Source organism: Hypanus sabinus, chromosome 2 (assembly GCF_030144855.1).
Source record: "Hypanus sabinus isolate sHypSab1 chromosome 2, sHypSab1.hap1, whole genome shotgun sequence".
Classification (NCBI taxonomy): Eukaryota; Metazoa; Chordata; class Chondrichthyes; order Myliobatiformes; family Dasyatidae; genus Hypanus; species Hypanus sabinus.
In genome coordinates this window covers 27,979,386-28,001,991 of record NC_082707.1, presented here as the reverse complement: position 1 = coordinate 28,001,991, position 22,606 = coordinate 27,979,386, and the positions used below count along the sequence as shown (strand labels likewise).

Here is a 22,606-nt window from a genome sequence, read left to right as displayed (position 1 = left end):
AACAAAGATGTTAACACAAGGTACACTGCAGATGCTGTGGTCAAAGCAACACGTACAACACACTGAAGGAACTCAGCAGGTCGGGCAGCATCCGTGGAAATGAGCAATCAACATTTGGCATGAACATTGAATTCTCCAACTTCCGGTAATTCCCTTCCTCTCCCTTCCCACATCCCAGATTCACTCTGCCTCCTCCTCCAGCTGCCTATCACCTCTCTCATGATTCTGCTTCCTTCTACTACACATAGTGCTTTCCCCTTACATTCCTTCTTCACCTTTCCTGCCTAACCCTCCCTCACCCCTTGATCTTTCCTCTTACTGGTTTTTCACCTGACACCTACCAGCCTTCTCCTTCCCACCCTCCCCCCCCACCTTCTTTATAGGGCCCCTGCCCCCTCCCTCTTCAATCCTGACGAAGCGTCTCGGCCTGAAATGTTGACTGCTCATTTCCACGGAGTTCCTCCAGCGTGTTGTACGTGTAACAAAGATGTTGCCTGGATTGGTGGGCTTGAGTTACAATAAGAGATTAAACAAACTGGGACTATTTTTTGCTGGAGCAAAGGAGGATGAGGGGTGACACGATAAACTTATGAGAGGCCTGGAAAGGGTAGGTAAGCAGAGTCCTTCCCCCCTGCAGAGGCTGCTTGACCTGCTGACTTCCACAAGCAGATTGTTTTTTTTTGTTTCTGTTTCCAATCCTAGGGGTGTCTAAAACTATGGGGTTGGAGGTAAGAGGGAGGAGGTCTGCAGGGTAAGCTTTCCACACAGAGTATTTGGTGTTGGACTAGTGGCCACAGTTGAGGGCTGCCCTCTGCATATCCTTAGGCTGTGTTGGTTGTTAACGCAAATGACACTGTATGCTTTGATGTACATGTGATAAAAGAATGAACCTGGACCTGAGTGAGCTGCCACAGAAGGTGGTGGAGCCAGGAACAGTAACAACATTTAGGAGGCACCTGGAGAGGTACTTGAATGAACAGGCATACAGGGATATGGAATTAACAAAGACAACCGGGATTAGTGTAGACTGGCATGATTATTGATACAGAAATGGTGGGCTGAAGGATTCTTGTACAACACTGCCTGGAAATTAGGATAGGTACAAGGAGGGATAGCACCTCCGGTGAAGAAGCTTATTGTGTCCATTGCAGGGCAGCTCACACACCTTCGATCCCCACTGGCCGCTCCGCTCTCGCCAAGTAGCTGTTTGCATTCACAGCAGCCACCACCCGGTACACCACTTCAACAGGCGGGCAGCCAGCGGCCTCATACCTCGGTGGGATAGGGGCATGCCTATTCCAGCATGTGACCTCAGCTCCGGCGGACTGGACAGAGGAGACCTACAGTGAGATCCAACTGGTAGGAAGGTGGTACAGCAACACTAAGTGGAGAGTGGAGGGCATATGACAAGGACAGAAGACGTCGTGATCATCCGCTGCAATCAAGGAAGACCCCAGTTTGTGACGCTGGACCCAGACTTCCGAACTGTCCCAGTGTAATGTCTTTTCTGCTTTATAAACTCTCTCACGCAGGTTTCCTGTCATCGTCAGGGTTAAAGTAACTTAAACTTCTTACTGGTATAATTGTATACATTTCTAACCTGAATGATAGTAACACAAACCAGTAAGTAATACAAATGCACACGAGTGAATCTGCAGATGCTGGAAATAAATAAAAACACAAAATGCTGGCAGAACTCAGCAGGCCAGACAGCATCTATGGGAGGAGGTAGTGACGACGTTTCGGGCCAAAACCCTTCATCAGGAGTAAAGTAACGTGGGATGGTCGAGGGGGGATAAGAAGTGGGGGGAGGGATAAAGTAGAGAGCTGGGAAGTGATAGGCTGGAGGGAAATGGCCTATGGGAAGGTGGAGAATTATGGGAAATAAAAGAGAAAGAAAGGTAGGGCTGGGGGAGATTATAGTGAGGGGGAGAAAAGAGAGAGAAAGAGAACCAGACTAAAATAATAGATAAGGATGGGGGTAAGGGGGAGCAGGGGTATCAACGGAGGTCTGTGAGTTGAATGTTCATGCCGGCAGGTAGGAGGCTACCTAGGCGGGAGATAAGGTATTGCTCCATTGACCTGCGCGTGGCCTCATCTTGACGGTAGAGGAGGCCATGGACAGACATGTCAGAGTGGGAGTGGTCTGTGGAATTGAAGTGTGCGGCCACTGCTGGAGGACTGAGCGCCGCTGTTCGGCGAAATGGTCTCCCAGTCTGCGGCGGGTCTCCCCAATGTATAAATGGCCACATCGGGAACACCAGATACAGTATATCACCCCAGCTGACTTGCAGGTGAAGTGGTGCCTTACCTGAAAGGACTGAAAGGCACCCGATGTGGCCATCATCACACATGGGTGTGAAAATACACCCATCACAAAATGAAATGTGTTAATGAGCATTTCCAGGTGTTTAATGTCATTCTGGAAATTTAAATATACACACTTCGAAGTGTGAGTTCCTGCAAAGCACTTAACATAGTTTCCTACTGGTCTCTGGTCTCCCCTGATTGTGGCTGACAGCACCACCCACAAATCTCCAGCAGGCCATCAGCTGGGAGAATAAAATCACACAGACAACTTCCACCAATACAATTCCAGAAATAAATATACCACTTGTAATTCTACAATCAGAATAATTTCCCAGTTTTGAACAAAATCAGGGAATATCTCAGGTCAGTGCAAGGCTACTGAGAATATTTGATCTGCACCAATACTTGCTGTCCTGTTGAACCAGGTGAGGCAATAGCTAAGCTCTCACTCCTGGATTTAAAGAACTGATGCTCCCTCATTCTACTGAATGATGGCTGATGGCTCAATTGCTGCCATTTTGCTTGCTTCAAACAACAAGTGGATTCTCATCATACTCAGTAAAGCTGAGATAGTCGAAAATGCATTCACGCTTGTCTTAACTCGCACACCGAAATACCCAATGCTCTCTGGTTAACCATTGCCTTGATTTTGAATTTCACACCCCTCTTCATAAATCATGCCTCGCAATCTCTGTAGCTTAGTCCAGTCTCCTTCCTCTCTGAGACAGCTATGGCTCACCGTTTCCAGACGTCACAAGTTGAACATTCCATTATAGGCCTTCAGTCTACAAATTTGTAATTTCCTCCCATAGCCTCTCTCTCCCTGATCCTGACTTCAACAATGCATCTGAATTCAGGAAGTGGAGTACAAACAATGTCCATTTACTAAATACATAATTTAGCACAAGCTGCTGCCATTGATGCCACTTTGATGCAGCTTCTGTATATTTGCAGACTTCAAGGAGAAGCTCATCCTGCCTCGCTGCTGATATACGTAAAATGGCGCAGGCCAGGGAGTAAGAAACTCACACCTTGATTACCAAAACAAGCAGAAGAGTTCTGATGCTTGAAGACCCGGACAGCTGGATGGTATAGGCAGTTCATTAAGAGGGGATGAGATTATAAAAACTAAATGTATACATATTTTTCAAATGCAAACTGGGCCAACATTCAAGTTCTGCTGCAGTAAGTATTATAATAATATCCATTGCCTCCTGCTGTTGTACTCCATTATCCGTGACTCCATTAAAACACTCCTAATAAAGAAATGCTTTAAAGTGATGATGTTCTTGAACATGCTGTTGATAGGACTCTTCATTAAGGCTCTATATACAGACATGAAAATTATTTTTATTGATTCTGTTTCTCAATGGCATAAAAGTTTAAAACCCAATTGCCTACTTTAACTGGGCTAATTGGGTTCGACAACTTCAGCTGCCGTGTTTTCAGTCATTATAATTCCAGCAGGGTGACGTTCAACACACTTCCTGTGTACATAAATAACTCATCGCAGGTCACATGACCATACTGACATCCATATTAAATCAGCTTTCTCTGGACCAGTCAGTTGGATTATGGAGATTGCTGGAGACACCTCAAAGCAGCTCCTGTGTGACATTAGGGTAATTTACTGCAGCCACCTGGAATACCTTTCCAAAAACTGCATACACTTCAGGGCTGAACCTGACTGCTGAATTAGTAACACTTTCTCGTCTTTCCTATCCCTTTGTCTTTTTGTGCTGCCTCCTCTATTCAGACCTCCTTTATTTCTTTACGGACCTTTATTTAAAATTTCTATTCCTTGTTCAACTGAGAAGGTTATTTGTAAGTAGGAGTTTGTTACCGCCACTCCTGCCACACACAATTTCTGACTCTATCTGTTGGTTAACTCAGGATTTTTCCGCTCTGATGAAGGGTGGTGCCTAAAAGAGCAAGAGTTCTCCTGTCATGAATGTTTACTGACCTGCTCCATTGTTCTTCCAGCTTTCATCTTGTTTTTGCTTCAGATTTCTGACAATTGCTGCATTTTGCTTTGTAGCTGAATGCTTGTTGAGCCTAGTGACTGGTGCCACCAGGGCAGAGGTTGGCCTGTGCTGCAGCCATCTATCAGATACAATGTGAGCATATGTATGGCTGTCCTGTGCTGTTAACTTTATTTTATATATTGTAGTGAAAATCTTCTTAGACTTACTTACTCTCTGCATTCTTACATAAAAATGTCCCTTTCATTAATGTACACCTTACCAAATAAAAACAAAACAGCAGCTAATTTCATTGCTTTGGATAATAAGAGTATGATTACACTTCATTAAGATGTACAGGGTAGAAGACTCAGGGTAAAATGCAAACAGTTCTAAGATGGTCAAAGCAAGCCCAAGGTTTTTTTCAGTGTTGCAAGTGAAAGTATTATTGAATTAATCCTCCTTCCCTTCCTCCCATGATACACTCTCCTTTCCTATCAGATTCCTTCTCCTTCAGCCCTTTATCTCTTCCAACTATCACCTCCCACCTTCTCACTTCATCCCCCTCCTCCACCCACCTGCCTTCCTCCTTCTAGCTTGTACTCCTTCCCCTCCCTCCACCTTCTTATTCTGGCTCCTTGCATTCCCCTTCACAGCGGATACCAGTGCTGTCTTCAAATACTTTACCAGGAGGAATACTCATAGACTGAACTGAAAACTATGCACATTGGTGACAGGTTTGTGGAATATTTCCATTATGTCATTCAGGATTGTTTAAACTTGTCCTTTGTTTTTATGAAGACTTTACAACACAAACTCAGCCAAAACAGATCTCAGCCCGAAACTTTGGACTCCTTTCCACAGACGCTGCCTGACCTGATGAGTTCCTCCAGAATTTTGTTGTATTACATTGATTTAATGTACTTTATTTCAATGTAAAACTCGGGCATAATTTGTTTAAGGGTTCTTTCAAGAAAATAACACTGCCTCTATATTTGGCCTGGACAATTAAGATGTTGAACTTTTCTCTAACTTAATAGTAACAAAAGGTTGATGCAAGACATTCTTTTGTTGTAGGTGGTGGAGTGGCAGATTACAAACATATTTTTGATTTATGTGGGCACAAAGAACTAAAGAAAATAACCCAGTCAACAAATTTTCAATTTCTTCTAGGGTTTCCGATGGGTGTTTCATTAGGTGAGGGCAGATTTTTCAAGGCCATGGCGTGGTTCTTCAGAATAGAACCAGTCACAATGTGACAGGTGCCAACAAGTATGGCAACAAATGTGGTAAGATGGTGGCGCGACGCAGCAGCGTGCAGCGGCCACTTCGGAATGAATATCTATAATCTGTCAAGTAGGATGCCGAGTATAATCCTGATTTGATGGGGACGGACATGTGAAGCACAGAGGAACATCTGGTGAAACTTTTGAAATGCCTGTTTTGCTGCCGCTGCTACAGTGCGATCGGAGAAATCTCCAGGAGGAAGGCCCTGAATCCTCAGCTTTGCCTGTTGCTTGGCGGCCGGGGCCGGGCTCAAAGCGCTCGGCAGAGATGGCACTCGGTGCTCGGTGTCGGAGGGCTGGTCGGAGGCTTGAAGTTTTTGGACGGACTCAGAGTTGGCTGTGGTTGGGTGCTTCCAGGGGTCGGTATCGGCAAGGTTGCGGTGCTGGAGGATCATGGCAGGAAGAGTTTTTCTTCCTTCTACGATCTACTTGAGATGTTGGGCTGTCGGGACTTTGAGACTTTTTACCGTGCCATGGACTGCTCTTTATCAGATTACGGTATTGCTTTGCACTGTTGGAACTATATGTTAAATTATGTGGTTTTTGTCAGTTAGTCTTTTATCAATTATGGTATTATCTGCACTGTTGCAACTAAATGTTAACTATAACTATGTGGTTTTGTGTAGGTTTTTAGTTTGTTGGGTGGTAGTGCTGGTCTCTTGACTTGGTGTGTCTGGGTAGTCTTGTTTTGTCTGATGGGTTTGTAGTTCCTTTCCAAGGAACGTGCTAAGACGGTAGCGCGATATCAATATGCAGCAGCCTCTCTGGACTCTGGATTGGGGATTACCGATGTTATGTGGTTTTTCTTGTGTGGTCTGTTTTGTCATATACTTTTGTGATATCATTCTGGGGGAACGTTGTCTCATTTTTTAACTGCATTGCATTTGTGGCTTCTAAATGACAATAAACTGAATCTGAATCTGAAGATCAACTTCCATCTGTACAGGATCACATTACCCCTCCAGGAATAAACTCAGAACTTTCATGCGCAGCTTAAGAAAGGCATTTCCAGAAAATTAGAAAGTAACTTTTAAGTTTGCATCCTTGAGTTCATAAGGACAATGAAATGCATGAATGGAAGGATTTCATGTGGGATCTAGAAATCTCACCAGCTAAACCTAACCCCTCTGTGAATAGTGTCGATTTGTAATCAAAAGGCCTGAATTAAAGTCACCAGTGGAATTGTTTCAGCCTATGATCTTGATTGCTATTTTCATTCAACATTCATGTTTCCTGGGATAGCACAGTGGTGCGGCAGATTATACCACTACCTCACTGTTCCAGTGATCTGGGTTTGATCCTGATTCAGCTGCTGACTCTGTGGAGCTTGGGAGGAAATCAGAGGATCCAGTGAAAACCCACGTGGTCTCCCTGTGAACGTGTTGCTTCGGTTTCCTCCCACGTCCAGAAGACATGAAGACTGTTAGATTAACTGACGACCGTGAAATACCCTGAATGCAAGAGGCAGGAGCACTAGATGGAAGACCATGGGTCAGAGTGCAAGAATAGGTCACAATTCATAGTTCAAAGTAATTTATTATCAAAGTACATTTATGTCATCATACACAACCCTGAGATTCAAGAAACACATACAAGGAATATAAGAAACCACAACAGAATCAATGAAAGACTGGCGCCAATAGGATGGACAACAACCAATGTGCAAAAGACACAAAAAAATAATAAGAAGAAATAAATATCCAATAAATATTGAGAAAAAGAGATGATGGGTCCTTGAAAGTGAGTCCATAGATTGTGGGAACTGTTCAGTGATGCGGTGAGTGAAGATAGCCCCTCTGGTTCAAGAGCCTAATGGCTGAGGGCTGTTTCTGAACGTGGTGGTGTGGGTCCTGAGGCTCTTGTACCTTTTTGATGGCAGCAGCAAGAAGAGAGCATGATCTAGATCAGGCATGGGCAAACTACGGCCCGCGGGCCATATGTGGCCTGTTAAGCTTTTTAATCCGGCCCGCAGAACTTGATGAAATTATATTAATAAACCTTGTTAACGTTTTTTCCCCGCAATTCTGGCGTTTTCCCAATAGATGACGCACTCTATATACAGTGACCTTTGTTGAGGTGCAGCGTATTACTCCACATTTGCGCTTTACTCTTTGTTCGACTCGACCTATTTGTGTGAACAGGCGTTCAGCGTCATGAACATCAACAAAGCCAGCCACAGATCCAAGTTAACTGACCAACACCTCAGATCCATCCTGAGAATCGCCACAACAAAACTAAATCCAGACTTTGATGCGCTGGCTAAAAAGGGAAACCAACAACACTGTTCCCACTGAAATTAAAAATAAGTTTCTTCGTTGTGTTATGTAAAAAATGCATTTGAAAATATTTTTTTCAATAAGCCTTACATGTTACATGTCATTTCTATTAAGTGATGGACATGAGTAGTGTGCAGGTGCACATACGTTCTCAAAATAAAAAATGCGCTCCAGATCAAATAACACGCTCCGCATACTGGCGCGCTGTCACTGTTCTGTCATTGTGCTGGTCGTTGTTGAGTTTTGGCACAGGGGACAATTGAATAAGAAGGAGCAGGACAAGTAAACCTGCATCTCCTACCGTTTTTGAAATAAAGACAGTCAGGAGGAGAGTGATGATGATAATATCTTGAAGGATAACAGAATTTTCAGTGCTTTAAAATAGTAACTGTTACTATTAAAAAGCTGTATTTTATTCATTTAATTTTCAGTGTTTTAAAAGTCATTTCAATAAATAGCTAAATATCATGGGACTTCAAAGACAGATATTTTGTTGTAATGCATTTGTTCATTTTCAATTGAAATTAAAGCACATGTTTTCTACATATCCCATGATATTTTATTTTCTCTTATGAGGTGTATTACCAAAACACTCCGTCCATCTGCTCCTGGTCTGGCCCCCCTGTCAAATTTTAGAACCCTTTGTGGCCCACAAGTCAAAAAGTTTGCCCACCCATGATCTAGATGTTTGGAGTCCTTAATGATGAATGGAGCTTTCCTGTGATAGTGCTCCATTTGCATGCGTCAGTGGTGGAGAGGGCTTTCCCGTGATGAACTGGGCTTTATTCATTACTTTTTGTTGGCTTTTCCATTCAAGGGCATTGGTGTTTCCATACCAGGCTATAATGCAACCAATCAGTGTACTCTCCTCCTTGTCAAAGTTTTAGATGACATGTCCAATCCTCACAAACTTCTAGGAAAGTAGAGACACTGCTGTGCTTTCATCATAATGGCACCTGCGTGCTGTACCAAGAACGCATCCTCTGAAATGATTAACACCAAGGAATTTAAAGTTGCTGTCCCTCTCCACCTCTGATTCTCCCAATGGATCTTAGGTTTCTCCCCCCCCCCCCCTTAAGTCGATAATCAGCTCCTTGGTCTTGCTGACATTGAGTGAGTATACAGGGAAATGAGTGGGGAATGGGATTGATGGAATTGGTCTGAGGGCCAGCTTAGATTCAATGGGTCAAAATAACTGCCTTCTATATGGTAATGAGAAATCTTGATATCTCTGTAAGCATTTTACACAGTTAACAAGCCCCAGATATTTAGTGTAGCCCCGAGAATCAATTCATTGATTCACTCCTTCTTCTGAAAGTTATCATGTCCCTTGATACCATTATCTACATACTTTATGTGGCCACCCATTCACTGCTGTCAGGGTACGTGACATTTAGACCTAAGTAAGATGTTATTTATTTTTATCCTAAGATGTGGGCTGGTAACGAATACCATTAAATAACACTTCAGTAAAGGTCCATGTACTGTGTTAAAGGTGCTATGTAAATACAACTTGTTTAGACTTATGGAATTTATTGCCTTGGTTATATTTGAAGAAGTGGTCATAGCATTTCATCCACCCCAACCCTCAACACTCGTGTCCCCAGTGTTGCATGTTCAGTCTCCTACTCTTCTCTCTGCATACCCACAAATGTATGTCTTAGTACAGTGCCAACTTTAAGTTCACTGCTGACACCACCGTTATGGGTCAGATCAGCAATGGTGAGATGGAATATAGAAAAGAGGTTGCAAACCTTGTGTCCTTATCAGAGCAACACCAAAGCCTTAACATCAGCAAGACAAAAGAGCTGGGAAATGACTTAAGGAAGTTGGGGAGAGAGGGGATGGTGGACACAACCCTGAGGTCATCAGTAGAACTTCTGGAAGAGGTGGCTGACCACTTCAAGTTCCTAGGCATCCGCATCATCAACAACCTCTCCTGGTTCCCCCACATTGATACAGTGATGAGTCCATATACTTTCAACATATCAGCCAGTATATTTTCTAATGTGTCCAAGAAGATTTGGCTTGTCTATGAGGATTCCCTTGAACTTCCACAGATGAGCTACAGCCCTTGGTGGGGTGCATTTCAGCCTGTTATGGCATCTGCTCTGCTCTGGACTGAACTTCAAACAACATCTAGTGATGATGACCACAAACTCATCTGGTTCATTAATGAGGAGGAAATTTGACATGGTCATCTGGCTGATCTATCAGTAATTCCAGAACTATGCTATTCTTAAATTAAAATGGCCCTAGGAGCCACTCCATAGCAGAACCAAAATCAGAAGATCGAAATCAGATTTATCATCACTGATAATACACTGAGAGATTTGTTGTTTTGTGGCAGCACCTCAGTGCAAAATATAAAAATTACTATAATCTACAAAATAGATAAATAGTTCCAAAGTTGAATAGTGTTCACAGACTATTCAGGAATCTGATGGCAGAGGAGAAGAAGCTTTCTTAAAATGTTGGATGTGAGTCTTTAGGCTTCTGTACCTCCTCTCTGATGGTGGCAACATGAAGAGGACATGTACTGGATGGTGAAGGTCTTAAATGACGAAAGTCACCATTTTGAGGAACCACGTTTTTTAAGATGTCCTCGATGGTGGACATCTGTTGTGCCTGTGTTGAAGCTAGCTGAATCTACAACCCCCTGCAGCCTCTTGTGTATGTGTGTAGAAATTTGCAAGAATTTTTTGGTGACATATCAAATCTCACCAAACTCGTAACAAAGTAGCTCTGCCATCTTAATGATTGCATCAAAGTTTTGGGCCTAAGAGGGATACTCTGAAATGTTGACACCGAGGAATTTGAAGCTGCTCACTCTTTCAATCACTGACCTCTTGATCTGGACAGGTGTGTATTCTCCCGACTTCCCCTTCCTGAAGATCACAATCAATTATTTGGCCTTGCTGACCTTGAGAGTGCAGTTGTTTTTGTGACACCACTGAACCATCTGATCTCTCCTGGGCCTGTATGCTTGCTCGTCGCCTGGTAGTTGACTTGTTAGGCCATTATAGAGGCTACTTGGAAGGTGCAAAAGAGTAACAGTAACATCCAGGTCCCAAAAAAGAAATTAAAAATTCCTTTAACTGCAGAATGAATTAAGAGGAAGAGGTGCCTATGGGTTCGTCAGATTAAGCAGACAAATTCTACTTAACAGCTGCCAGACTTATAGTTAACACAAAGGAAATTAGAAACTTCCCAGGACTTCCTGAGCTAATGTCAATGACCTTGTATCATTCAAAGATTGAGCTCAGCAGGGAGGGGAAGCTTAATTGTGGTAGTTAGCACAGGATGCAGAATGTAACTGCAGACACTTAATATCTTGGTGATACGAACACTATTTTATCAGCTGGTGGCTGTGCTAATATATATGTAATATGGGGTCGGAGTTGATCCTTATAACATGCAATGCAATATATTTACTTACCAATATATTTTAAAAAAGCTTTTAAAAATAATTCATTGACTAGTTGTGGAATTTATTGGTAGGTCCAACATTTACTGACCCCTGAAGCCAGACCATTCCAAAAGGCAGCTAAGAGACAACCATTCTGGTGCAGTTGGCATCACACATAGGCCAGGATAGATTTCCATCCTCAAGAACAGTCACCCATTTGGATTTGTAGACAATTTCATAACTTCATGGGCCTTTGACTTTTCTGTTTTGAGATATATTCAAATTATTGAATTGAAATTTTATGCTGCTCTGATGGGATTTGAACTCGTGTCTCCAGATCAACTGGCCAGGTGTCCTCACAGTTTCTGGTGTATACTGGAGCAATAAAACAATGGAGAGACCCTCAGCTGCTTTTGCCAAAATTGTCAGAAGTCTTGTTCTTTGCTTTCCAGTGTTACTATTCATCTCAACTTGAAAAGGAAGCTGAAAATATTCCAACAATCCTTCCTCAAACAAAGCTGTTTCCAAATATGGCTCAATAGCTGTTTTCCCATGGATAAGCATGCTGAAACATTTTGTCTATTCATAGTACTTAGCTCAGAATTTATTTTATAACTGTAAAGATTTCTGGAAATATTACTATTCACTATTGGAAATTAGAACTCTTGGTGTACATTGAGTTCCAGTTGATGGAGGCATTTAACTCTGAAAGGGTCACAGAGAATGATTCCAGATTTCAGATACTTAATTCATTCTAGAATACTGAACTATGATTAGAAATCATAAAGACCACGAAAAAACAGCTTCAAAGATAAAACAAAAATTCCATGCACTCAGCAGTTTGTTATAGGAGGGTGTTCAGTCGGTAACCTTTTCAAACAGCTGGTCTGTATTGGACTTATATCAAATATGTTTAAAGAAACACTTCTAATTCTCCACAGTTTCATGTTATCAGAAGCTTTCTGACAAGAGCTCTAATTAAAATATTTGAAATCCTAGTGTCCCTTTCTATATCCCAGTTCTTTGCTAAATTATCTACATAGAATATGACACCTGAAGACCGTCTGTCTGTTCATCACACAGGAGCACTTAATTAATTCTGAGGGAGTAGATGTAAACTTTATTGCTTAATACAGAGGCAATTCTTTCAAGTGATAAACTAAAACATCACTTAAAAGCAAGAAACAATCTGCTAGAGGAACTCCGGGTCGAGCAGCATCTGTGGAGCGAGGGAAGGAATTGCTGAAATTTCACATTTCTTTCAGCTAACAGATTGTTCCTGTGGATTCCAGTACCTATGTGCCTCCATCTAATACTTAAAAACATTCTGGAATTAGTTTGAAGGATGACTAAAAACCTATCAATCATTTTCCAGCAATAAGTTGTACCAGATATGGATAAGCCCATATGTAATGAATGAAGTTTGTTTAAAATCAGAAACAGAATCTGGTTTAATATCACTGGCACATGTTTTGCAATACACGAAAAATACTATAAATTACACGCACTCACGAAGCACTGCTCTATCACATCATACAAGACTACTGATGCAGACTGTGCTAGGAATCCTGCTGAAACCCTGCAGCACATCGTAGCAGGTCGCAAGATTGATGCACCATCAATAACTCACTCTGAGATGTAAAGGCGAGATATTGGCTTTTATTGACTGGTAGAAGGAACAAGCAGTGAGTGACCACCATACTACATCCTGGAGACTGAGAGGCCGGGCTCAGGCCTCGATCGCCTTTATACAGGGGTCTGTGGGAGGAGCCACAGGAGCAGTCAGCAGGGGGCGTGTCCAGACAGGTATATGTAGTTCATCACAAAGATGCAGACAGGAACAGCGAACACTGAACGGCACAACCAAGCTGCAGGAATTGTGTACGGGAACATCAGCGCTGAGTATGGCTTGGACATTCCCAAGTCCAAATGGGAAACCCCCGAGAAGGTAGTGGAGAATGACAAAGCTAAGATCCTGAGGGACTTCCAAATACAGAATGATAAGCAAGTACTGGCCAACGAACCAGACCTAGTAATACTGGACAAGGAAAAGAAGAAAGCAAAAGTAATAGATGTGGCAATCCCAAATGATAGTAACATCAGGAAGAAAGAATATGAGAAAGCGGAGAAATACCAGGGCTTGCAAGGGCAGATAGAAAGGATGTGGAAGGTTAAAACCAGAGTAATCCCCATGGTGATAGGAACACTTGGAGCTGTGACAACTGGACTGGGAGAGTAGCTCCAACAAATCCCGAGAACAACATCTGAGATCTCAGTCCAGAAGAGCGCACGACTGGGAACAGCAAGGATACTGTGCTAAACCCTCAAGCTCTCAGGCCTCTGGTGAAGGACCCGAGATTGAGGGAAAAATACACATACACACCACCCATAAGGGGTGAGAGAAAGGAAATATATATACTGTAGCAACACACAAAATGCTGGAGGAGCAGCATCAAGCTGCATCTATGAAATGAACAAACAGTTGACACTTTGGGTCGAGATCCTTCTTCAGGACTGAAAAGGAAGGGGGAAGACGGCAGAATAAAAAAGGTGATGGGAGGGGAAGATCTAGAAGATGATAGGTGAATCCAGGTGAGTAGGAAAAATAAAGAGCTGGAGTGGAAGGAATCAGATAGGAGAGGTGGACCACAGGGAAGAGGAAGGGACCTGGGGAAGTAATAGGTGGGTGAAAAGAGGTAAGAGGCCAGAGTGGGGAATAGAGGAAGACAGGAGGGGGAGGGAAAATTTTTGTTTAACAGAAGAAGCCGATATTCATGCCATCAGTTTGGAGGCTACCCAGATGGAATATAAGGCATTGTTCCTCCACCCTGACAGTGGCTTCATCTTGGCACAAAAGTGGTAATGGACCAACATCTTAGAACGGGAATGGGAATCTGATGGCAAAGGATTCTTCTTCAGGGTAGGCATCCCTTGAAGAGGCTTTACAGTGGAGCAGCAAATCAGAAACATTAGAAAGTCTGAAGATGCTGGAAATCCAGAGCAACACACACAAAATGCTGGAGGAACAATAGACAATAGGTGCAGGAGTAGGCCATTCAGCCCTTCCAGTCAGCACCGCCATTCACTGTGATCATGGCTGATCATACACAATCAGTACCCCGTTCCTGCCCTCTCCCCATATCCCTTTACCCCACTATCTATGAGCTCTATCTAACTCTCTCTTGAACATATCCCGAGACTTGGCCTCCACTGCCTTCTGGGGCAGAGCATTCCACATATCCACCACTCTCTGGGTGAAAAAGTTTTTCCGCAAAACTCAGCAGGTCAGGCAGCATTTATAGAAATGAATAAACAGCCGGTGTTTCAGGTCAACACCCTTCTTCAGGACTAAGAAGGAAGGAGAAAGACAGCAGAACCTTTCTTCTCCAGCTCTTTATCTTTTCTACACACCTGGCTTCACTTAGCACCTTCTGACTAGTCTTCTTCCCCTCCTTTTTATTCTGACATCTTCCCCCTTCCGTTCCAGTCCTGGACAAGGGTCTTGGCCTGAAATGCCAAACTGTTTATTCATTTCTATGGATGCTGCCAAAGTTGCTGAGTTCCTCCAGCATTTCTTGTGAGTTGCTTTGGATTTCGAGCATCTGCAGACTTTCTTGTGTGTGTATATATAGCTGTTCCAAAAATATTGAGTGTTTGCCTTCTGATTCCTGTGGCTCCTCCTTGATGGTATCGATGAGGATGTTAGTGACCTTTAAAATTGTATGATATTGAGGAAAACCATTGAAGTCCAGTGAGGAAGAGCTCTTTTCATTTGCTGGAGGGCACAGATGTAAAGAAATGGGAAGAGATCTATTGGTCAGATGAGACAATTTATTCAACTTGACTTCACTTTGAACCCACTGCTGACTGGATGGTGGAATTAAACCCAATAGCATCTAAGGAAATGGATATGTATTTGAAGGAAAAGACTGGAGTGTGAAGCTAATTAGGCACAAAGGATTAGCACAATCGGCTGAACGGCTGTGGGACTGAGTGAGAGCCGAATCTGCACTGTAATATGGCAAACATTGCTGTGTATGATTTAATGCCTGTGAGCAAATGGAAATGTGTATAAAAGCAGAATAATACAACAGAGAGAGAACGGAACTAATGTGAATGAAAGGGAATATTGTATAGGGAAACAGCAGTGATAGAAACAAAAAGAGTGGATTCAATGGAAGCAGTGATTGGCAAGAGAAATATATGAGCCATAGAATATTAAAATTAATTTAGATGCATTTTAATGGCCCTTCTGTATGTCCATCTGTTTCTCTAGTTTGCTTAATTGGATCATATTGTCATCTGTTATGAAAGAATACTGAACAGCTTTAATTGAATGGCTGCTCTGGATCTGCATTATTTATATATAACAAGTTGAAATTTTTTTGTAATGATAATTTTTTGTGAAACTGTATTCGGGCTGCATTCATACTGAATCCAGCAAATTGGGGAAAATATAGTCTTTATAATATAGCCTATACATTAGTCTGAAGTATGTGGCTTAGAAATCATGGATCCAACCTCCAGCAAGTCTACTTCCACCCTGATAAAGTTTAGAAGATCAAAGGAAGTTTTAATCAAATATAGAATAACAATCTGGCATAAAACCACAAGACACAGGAGCAGGATTAATCTATTTGGCCCATCGAGCCTGCTCCACCATTCCATCATGGCTGATTTATTATCCATCTCAACCCCATTCTTTTGCCTTCTCCCCATAACCTTTGACACCTCGACTAATCAACAGTCTCTCCAATGCCAGCATATCTTTTCTTAGGTAAGGGGCCCAAAACTGCTGACAATACTCCAAGTGAGGTCTGACCAATGGCTTATAAAGCCTCAACAATACAATGCTAACATTGCATTTACCTCCCTTCCTTACCACTGACTCAACCTGCAAGTTAACCTTTAGGGAATCCTGCACAAGCATAGAAGTCCCTTGGTCTGACCTTACAGGCAGTGCTGACTTGCAACCACACAGACCATATGAGATGTGACAAACTGAATCATAAAGGGAAAATGAAAACTTTTCTTATGCATGGCATCAGGAAGAGAAGAAGTCCACAATGACTGTCTGGCCAAGCCAGGAAGAGGTCATTGTACCGATATGCTCTGTCATCCTTTGTCTGTTTTAATACCAAAGTATAAAATGGCAGTTATTGCACAATTCTGGCAATGAACAAAGATAATTTGGCAACTGCGTAGGAGTAAAATGTCATCTTTTGTCACTAAAGGCAATCTAACTAAATTTTATACAGAGAATATAAAGCACAGCCTTTACTGTATTGCACTTTGCAAATGTTTTAGGGAAAGATTCCTCACCCTGTGGTTTCTATATGGACAGTAACATGTCCAGTAACTTAGAGGACTACAATTTGGTGAACTTCTTGTGAAAGCTTGTGTAAAAGTGTGGACACTAAGGCACTGGAGAAAATCTGGTCTTGATTCTATCTGTTATCCAGTAATAGCGAACGGGAAGAGGAAGACATCTGACATTATTCTTTTTCTAGGTTAAAAATTGAAGTGGCTTTAAATGAAGCACTCAATATTAGTTTGAAGAGCCCTTTGTAAAAGTGGGTAGAATGGAATGTGCCTGGTACAGGGATTGCTTTATTGTATTACCTGAGGTGAAATGTATCCGATAAGGATAAACAACAGATAGCACGGAGTGGAGTGAACTTAAGTAGACATTGACTTGGTTCACCTTCCAGATCCAAAATGCTACTTAGAACAGTTTCATGTTTCTCTTTGAACAGGTTTCCTTTGTTTCATGGCTATCTGGAGAAGATGAATCTCAGAGCTGTATATTGCATACTTTGATAATAAGTCAACCTTTGAACCAGTTTTAATACCTTCCCCACCCCCCCCCCCCCACCCCCGGTACTTTCTTGTGCATTCCCACATCTCCATGTCCATATTCCATAAAAGCAGCATGTGGTGCTTTCTAATAAAGCACAAACTATTTCTAAGTTAATACAAAATGCTTTACAGGCAAATTAAGGAAGAAACTGCTCCTGACTCTTCACTGTCAGCATGCACCATGTGTACAAAAGTCAAATAGCATGTACATGAAAAATTATACACTTACATTTCTTCTCCATAAGCATCAGTCGTTTAAGCTGGCTTGCATCCTGTGGGTTGTGCACTGGCTTACCTGTGGCGATCACTTGGAGGAAGATCATTAATTAGTGAGATTAAGGACCCTGACCTACCTTTGAAACAAACACAAAATGCTGGAGGAACTCAGCAGGTCAAGGCAGCACCTATGGAGAGGAATAAACAGTCGATGTTTCCAGCTGAGACTCTTCACTAGTTCTAGAAAGGAAGGGGGATGAAGCCAGAATAGGAAGGTGGGAGGAGGGGAAGGAGTACAGGCTGACAGGTGACAGGCAAAGCCAGCTGAAGGGAGAGGTCGGTGCGTGGGTGAGGAGGAATAAAGTCAGGTGCTGGGAGGTGATAGGTGGAAAAGGTAAAGACCTAAAGAAGGAGGAAATTTTCTTAGAAATATGTGAGGACAGTCAAAAGTTGGAAGGGCAGAGACCTGGACCATTGCAGTACATTTAAGTATAACATTTTTCTTTACCCAATGTACTGCGAGGCTTCTTGTTTCTTGAATTATCTGACATGGACAACCCCGTGCAAAAGATTATCCAAGCATAGACCCTGCTGAGTCATGATTTACCATTCATTCAAATAAAAGATACTTGTGGTCGAAGTTGTACCATATTCGGAACATCCAGGCACTCTCTGTCTCTGTGGTATTCACTTCTTGCCTGCCTTCGGCACTCTGGGGAGATAAAAAAAAACATTCTTTTCTAAGAAAAGGTTACTTCTGGTCTGTTTGTAAATGTTGTTATCTCAAACAAGAGGGTGTACAGTCTTGGAGAGACGAGACTTTTGCATTAGTATGTAAATTGGAACATCTAAATGGTGCTGTGAAACCACTGAGATGAATCCCACTGCAAATCAACAAATGCCACTGAAGGACAAAAAAAATGTGATAGGAAGAGATTACTCTTAATTTTAACACAATATAAAATACCATGGCACAAAGGGAATCTAAAGTTCCTGGCCATTGCTGAGGACACAGATGTAAAGAATCAGAATCAGGATCAGGTTTAATATCACTGGCATATGTCATGAAATTTGTTGTCTTTGCAGCAGCAGTACAATGCAATACTTAATAACAGAGAGAAATACCCTGTGAATTGCAATAAGTATATTTATAAGTTCATGGGTTCGATGTCCATTCAGAAATTGGATGGCAGAGGGGAAGAGCTGTTTCTGAATCATTATGCACGTGCCGTCAGTCTCCTGTACCTCCTTCCTGATGGTGGCAATGAGATGATAGGATGATAGGGGTCCTGGATGATAGGGGTCCTTAATGATGGGACACTAGCTTCCTAAGGCACTGCCCCTTGAAGATGTCTTGGGTACTACAGAGGCTAGTGTTGATGATGGAGCTGACTAAGCTACAACTCTGCAGCTTCTTTTGGTCCTGTGCAGTCGCCCCACCTCCATTCCAAATGGTGATGCGACCCTTTCAGAAGTTGAGACAGTTTATTTATTTTGAACACAGCAACTTGATTTCACTTGAATCTGCCGCTGACAGGATGCTGGAATTAGATCTGACAGAATCAGCATTGGGAAATGGATATGTATTTAATGGGGCACAAGGGATAACATTGGAGAGTGAGGTTAATTAGACTCGTCTTTCAAAGGATTAGCACACTGGGCTGAATGGCTGTGCTAGTCAATGAGAGCTGACTCTACATTGTAACATGGCAAACATTGAAGTGTATGATATCATGCCTGAGAGAGTGGAAATGTTTCCTTTATGTCCTATCTTATAATATCATTGCTGTCATTGCACAGTGCGATGTAGATTGTTAAAGCAAATACAAGTATTAATGTGGCATAAAGAAAAACAAAGCATAACAGTCAGATAAGTCAAAAACCATGCTAGGTTCAAGGAGTGCATTGCAGACATCAAGCATTGCAGGTTTCTAGCGAGTTTCTGGAAAACGATGGAGCTGAACTTGTTCTGTACTGTGTTATTGCCTACTACAGCCCAGGTCTGCCCCACTAGTGAGTTGCTGGAAAACGGTGGAGCTGAACTTTTTCTGTACTGTGTTATTGCCTACTACAGCCTCCCAGGGAAGAAGGCGTTAGGGGTGGTGTGAAGAAGTGGAGTGCGGACCAGTGGCACAAATGACTGTCTTGTGATCAGTGTTGGACATCAGTAATGTAAAATACTGCAAGTCCTGTTCATTGGTGAGACTGACAGTGGGCGAGCTGCTTGGCCTTGGTCGCGTGGATCAACCTCAAGTAGCCGCCAGGGAGGAGACACCGGAGGCAGTGTAGGAGAGAGTAGAGGGATGATGGGTGAGCTGGAGTCTGTGCTGGACCCTCCTATTGGTGCTGCTCTCCAGTGTTCACTACCGGGAAGACAAGCTGTATTGTGTTCATCTGTGGGTGCACTAGCATGTGATGAGGAACTGCTACATACTTGTTCTTGCAGAAACATGGCTCCAAGCCAACATCCCATGCACCATCAATCTACAGGCTACTCAGGAACGGGCTATATTAGTTCCTCGTGACTGTATGTTTTTCTACTGTTGTTACTATGTTTTGCACCTTGGCCCTGGAAGAACGCTGTTTCGTTTGGCTGTATTTATGTGTAGGTTAGAATGACAATTAAACTTGAACCTGAACATCAAGTTAAAAACCTGCAGAAGATTAGGGCACCAATTTAGACTATGTCCTTCTGTTGAAAGAACAGAGTGCGAAGCTCTGGAGACTGGAGGCACCCAGCCCTGTCTTGGATTTGGAGGACTGTCTGTGTGTATGGGGGGAAGGGAAGGTGGGAGGGAAGAAAGTACTTGTTTTGCTGTTGTTGTTTCATTGCTTGCTGAATTCTGTTTGGTCGTGTTCTCTGTTGTTCTGCCGAGCTTTGTGGGCATGCTATGTTGGCGCTGGCATGTGTAGCATTACTTGCAGACTGCCCAGCATATCCATGTGTGTTGGTTGTTAACAGAAAGAACGCATTTCACGATATGTTTCTGAATACAGTACTGTACAAAAGCCTTCAGCACAGACATATAGCTAGAGTGCCTAAGAATTTTCCACAGTACTGCAGTGATTTTATGCATTGCACTGTACTACTGCTGCAAAAAAATCATGACACACGTGAGTGATGATAAACCTGATTCTGATTTGGATCTCCATTGTGGACTGAAAGTGGGAAGGAGGCAGGGAGAGAGGAATCATGGTGAGAAAAGGGGAAGGGAGAGGGGAGGGAGTGGGAAACACCGGAGAGATTGTGGTGAACTACGTGTGCCTGTCTGGACACGCCCCCTGCTGACTGCTCCTGTGGCTCCTCCCACAGGCCCCTGTATAAAGGCGATCACGGCCTGATGCTCGGCCTCAGTCTCCAGGATGTAGTGTGGTGGTCACTCGCTGCTGATTCCTTCTTCCAGTCAATAAAAGCCGATATCTCGCCTTTACGTCTCAGAGTGAGTTATTGATGGTGCATCAGAGATATTCTGTAATGATCACCAAACCAATTGTTCAGAATCAAGTGATCTTGCCAGGTGTCTCAGGGCTGGGTATGTCTGCACCCAGTGCCCCTGGCACTCCTTCTCTGCCACCTGTCCCACACCCCTCCCTCTGCACTCCTCCTGTGCCTTTCCCAACATCCTTTGCTCCAGCCGGATTTACCAACTCGCCATCTGCTCCATGTTGACAAAAAGAGTACTGTGCAAAAGTCTTAGGCACCTTAGCTATAAATATGTGCCTGAGACTTTTGCACAGTAGTGTAAGTGGGATAAATATATTTGAGCCTGATAACTTGGTAAAGAACAAGTACATACCAAGAAGGTGAGAACAAGGAAAAAACACTTGAAGCAAGTAAATTAGGGGCAGAACAGTGATTTAGAGAGAGAGAAAAAACAAAGGAAGGGTTGAAGGATTCAAAGTCTTGTCACTGAATCAAATAAGATTTGTGACTATACTAGTCAATTAGAGTACGATGTCCTTTTCATCAAGCTCCTAAAGCAGAGAAAGAAAACTCATTTTGCAGAAGAAGAAGCAGGACTAGTAATGAATAAAACATTAAATACATTTTCGAAACAACTAAGGGTAAAAATAATTCAGGAGTTTGCACACATGATCAAAGTAAGGATGTATATAGACTAGAGTATAGGGTCAGAGAGGAGGAGGTTGGGAGAGAAAGCAAATGTGCCCAGAAGGAAGAGATGATGCAATCAACAGGTAGACATCCCACCCTGCAAAAACTAATTTCAGGGAGGTAGCATCACCATTTCAGGAGGTAGCACCACCCCGTCGACCTCCAAGGGTGTATGTATACAGGATATTTGATAATGAAAGAACACAACAACAATTTATTTGATCACATATTGAAACTATTGACACACATATTCCTTGTTGAGCATTTTGTTGGCAGTCTCAGTGCTAATACAAATAGCTTTTCTATTTCTTTTAGAAACTTTCCTTGTACGGTGATGCGGCTTGCTTGGCAGATTGGAGCATTTTGCCAGAAGCCTCAACCTCATACCAGTCTGTGTCAATGAATTTGTTAATTTTGCAAGACATCAGATTCACAAGAGTTTTGTGAGACAGCTGACTTCTGAATTCTGTCTCAATGTGACACACCATGCTGAATGCTCTTTCTACATCATAGTTAGAATTTGGCAGCACCAAAAGCAGCTTCATCAACTGGCAGAGCTCTTTGAATCTCAACTGCCCTGCGCTCACTGATTTTACTTTGGACAGCTTCCCCCAGAACTCATCAACTGACAAACCTTTGTAGTTTGGCACCAGTCCTTCGAGGTTAGCTGAGACATAATCCAGGACTTCCAAGTGGAGCTGTTCTCTTGCATCTGCCCTGATCACATTTGGAAATCTCTCTGCCGAAGTCAAAGTCTGCTCTGGATTCACCTCATCTTGGCTCTCTGTATTGACCACTGACAGATTTTTTAAGATTTGGTCTCTCATTGGGAACTTTGCTAAGATTTTTTTAAAGCTCCTGACATAGAATGTTCTGGCGTCTTTGAAGAACTGCTTTGTCTTGTAAGGGGGAGGGGGGATCTCTTGTGCTTCCTCTCTTAGCAACTGCCTCCTTGTCAGGTACCCAGTAAAAAGCTCTTCATCTGGGTGGTGAACTTCAGGGTTGCTCACATCGAGCTCCTGAACGTTCTGTTCTCTCAATACCTTTGGCTCAATAAATCTGTTTGCTATGTCATGCCAGGAGCTCTGCTACACTCTGATCCATCTTGAAGAAGATAGGTGCCTTGTTTTGAAAAATCAAATTGAATCTGTCAAAACCTTGTGTGACATTATGGA

General features: G+C 42.7%; 1 protein-coding gene across 1 annotated transcript in view; it reads right to left on the bottom strand.

Annotated features, from left to right (window-relative positions):
- LOC132407357 (sodium/hydrogen exchanger 9-like) overlaps positions 1-22,606 on the bottom strand; it is a 543,724-nt gene that overhangs the window by 56,282 nt on the left and 464,836 nt on the right. The window contains exon 14 of the mRNA XM_059993730.1: positions 17,947-18,029. Coding sequence (XP_059849713.1) covers positions 17,947-18,029 — 83 coding nt within the window. The remainder of the gene's footprint in view (positions 1-17,946; positions 18,030-22,606) is intronic.